Source organism: Triticum dicoccoides, unplaced genomic scaffold (assembly GCF_002162155.2).
Source record: "Triticum dicoccoides isolate Atlit2015 ecotype Zavitan unplaced genomic scaffold, WEW_v2.0 scaffold135284, whole genome shotgun sequence".
Taxonomy (NCBI): Eukaryota; Viridiplantae; Streptophyta; class Magnoliopsida; order Poales; family Poaceae; genus Triticum; species Triticum dicoccoides.
The window spans coordinates 1-3,251 of NW_021195663.1; the positions used below are offsets into that span (position 1 = coordinate 1).

Below are 3,251 nucleotides of genomic sequence, written 5' to 3' on the forward strand. Positions count from 1 at the left end.
ATATTTTGCACCAGAAAGTGTTAATGGTAAAATCACATACCAGCTTGACATCTACAGTCTTGGTGTAACAATCATGGAGATACTCATCGGAGAGAAGGGGTATCACGATGTTGATAATGTAAGAACAATTTAGGTCTTGTTTCATAAATGAAGGCTATACTTAAAAATCAGTGCGTACTTGCTTCTCTTTGTTAGAAATATACCATGAACCATATATTTTGACTATAAAACTTAGATTCAATGACATTATAAATATGAAAACCAGGATTTGTACCTCTTGTAGATGGAAGGAACCTATAACTGTACACACTTCGCCAAGAGGTTCAACCATATATATGGAAAATGAAATATATGTTGAACAACATCCGAAGTATTGTCAATCCACACAATATTTAGCACTTCAAAATCTCACAAATTAGAATGTTGAACCAGATTGAAATCATGATTTTTTAGCAGTAAATTTTAGTGCAATGTGGTGTATTTTGGAAAAGATGGTTCAACATGTGATTTGTTAAAAATGAATGGTCCATGACCAAATCTACCTTTCCTTTCTCATGTTACCTAATATAATTCTTGGGTACACAAGGATAAAATAAATTACACAAGGATAGAATAACATTTTTTTCCGGACTTTCCGATCATTAGGATAACACCAAAGATTACCAAATCGATCAAAAATGAGAACGGTCCAAATAAATACACTACTAGTAGTAATAAAAAAGCATATTGAAATGGGAATAAAAGGCATCAAAATACATATAGTTGGATGAGTAATATTTTCCATAAAAGAATACCTTATATTCATATTCGTGTTGATGAATGACAAAATGGAAAATATAGGTGGCCCTATATGTGAGTACGAAAGGAAGGTTTTACTTATTTATGTGGGAGAGTGTGTTTCCCATTTATCTTCACCCGAGCATGAATGCATATTTCATCTTAGCTGAATTTCTACCTGGCTTCTTCCGATGTGTGAGAAGAAACTTAGGGCGCACCATAATTAAATTATTGCGATATTTTTATTGTTAGTTTGAATTCTTAATTGATGTATTTTTCTGTAATCTATTAACATCATGTATGGGCCTAGTATGTAGTACTAAATATTCCAATTTTACATTTTAAAATATGGTACTTTATTTTGTAAGTTGTGAACTCAATTTTCAGGTAGTTGAAAGTTGGAGTAACATGTTGGAGGGACCACAAAGTGATATACATATGGAACAGGTACGAGTATGTGCTGAGATAGCAATAAAGTGCATGGATAACGACCCGGCGAAGAGGCCAGATACACAACACATAATCAGTAGACTCATTGAAAGAGAAACGATGGACGGATATATTCATACCGGCGTGACTACTTCACAACAGGTAAGATCTCTCCCACATCTTCTATGCCCTCAATGTACCTAGAGAATATGCTAACATATTTACAGAACAACATTGTATTTCGTAAAATTTGTCCACACCATATCTTCTTGGGATTTTTCTATAACTAAGTTTCAGGATTTATTTTGGACATGAAACCTAGTTTCCACCATTTCTAGGTATGAAACTTGATGAAATTCATCTAAGTTCTATCTAGTTTTATATGGGATGAACTGTTGGGTTGATTATCCGAAATGAGATGGATTGTGGGTTGATACTAATAAAACATAGAATTGTTTTTCCAAGAATATGGTGGTGGCCAAAGACCGGAAGAGCTAGAGTGTTGGTTGCTTTTGATAAAATCTAAGGTAGTTTCTGGAAATAAACTACAACATAACTTGTGCCAGAATATTTAACTCAACTCCCCAAAACATCTTGGTGAATCTAGTGTATTGATTGGGCTACATTCTCTAACTCATATTTGTTTAGGGAAATGTTTTGTTCGAGTCCCTCATTGATCAAGGGAACATTTTACCACCTAATAAACTAATAAGTATTCCTTTTATCATCAGTAAAATTAAAACATGAATATTCCAAAAAAAATCTCTTTATTCAGTTCAAAGCTGGAAATCCAACCCATGGGGTCTATCGCCCATGGGTTCCCGAACCAAATGGGCAAGGCAGGGATCGCCATCTTTGCACATGAGTAATCCAATTAGTCATGGTTAGGGTATGGGCAAAAGTTCCATCCCATAGATTACCCGTCGGGTCGCCCGATTAACTTACATGTGGGCCATGTGTACTTAAGTTCCAGCCAAACCAGTGATAATATCCACTTCAGCACAAAAATTCCAAAACCAACTCGCTGACCCAAACCAGTTTTCCTAAACTTAAACTTCCCGAGCTGCCCACAACATAATTGGAGACTCATGCACCCTCTCTCTCTTTCTCTCTTTCCTGTACGAAACATTTACAAGATGGACCCCATATGTCTTCGTACTTATCTTAACAAAATAGAATGGATTTCATTTTCATGTTTTTCATATAGTATTTTTGTGATCAATTTGAAGTTGCACCAGGGAGCACGAGCGACTGGGTGAAAAAAGAAAGAATTTTTCGAATGTAAAAAATATTAGAATTAGAACGCATGTATATATTCGTGTATTTTGTGAGCATAAATTTTTAATGTAGAAAGATCAATGTGTCGACAAATAAATTTACCTCCTAAATTTCCGTTTTGAGCTGAATATTTTGCTTTTATATTACGAGCAAAATAAATCATGTTTTCGTTAAAGTTTTGCACTCGCACAATCAATGCAAATTTGTACATATGTAAAATAAATCTTTTTTTAACTTCACTTTAACCCAGAAGCATGTGTTTTTCTGACCCAATTGGCTGCATCCACAATTCACAGCCTGATCTCATGTAAATGTTCAAAATTAAATTATATATTTATATCGTGGGGACAATGATATCATATCCTATGTATGTGTGTTACAGATGACACTATTATTCACCCAGCTTGCTAATATCATAATTTGTGTAATTATCATCAGCTTAATCCAGACATGTTAAATGACACCATGCATGCTCTTTGGATGAGATATCAACGGCTTAATCCAGACATCAAGCGATGCTTCAAATATTGTAGTATTTTCCCAAGGAGATCCAAATTAAGACGGGACGTCTTCGTTCGCATGTGGATAGCGCAAGGGTTTATAAAGATCAATTGTGAAACAGAGGACATGGAAGATGTAGCAGAGGGCTATGTTCAAGAGTTAGTGTCATGCTCGTTTCTTCAACGAGGAGGGGAATGGCATGATATTTGGTTTTCAATTCCCGATCCACTTCATGATTTATTAGAAAAGATTGCTGGAAGGGATTG

General features: G+C 35.0%; 1 protein-coding gene across 1 annotated transcript; it reads left to right on the forward strand.

Moving 5' to 3' along the window:
• Positions 1–10: 10 nt before the first annotated feature.
• Positions 11–3,237, forward strand: LOC119343638 (disease resistance protein RGA2-like; the record flags this gene model as incomplete). Its single annotated transcript, XM_037614494.1, has 3 exons — positions 11–118; positions 1,165–1,368; positions 2,923–3,237. Coding segments are annotated over exons 1-3 (564 nt in total), but the record flags the coding sequence as incomplete, so codon positions are not given.
• Positions 3,238–3,251: the final 14 nt, after the last annotated feature.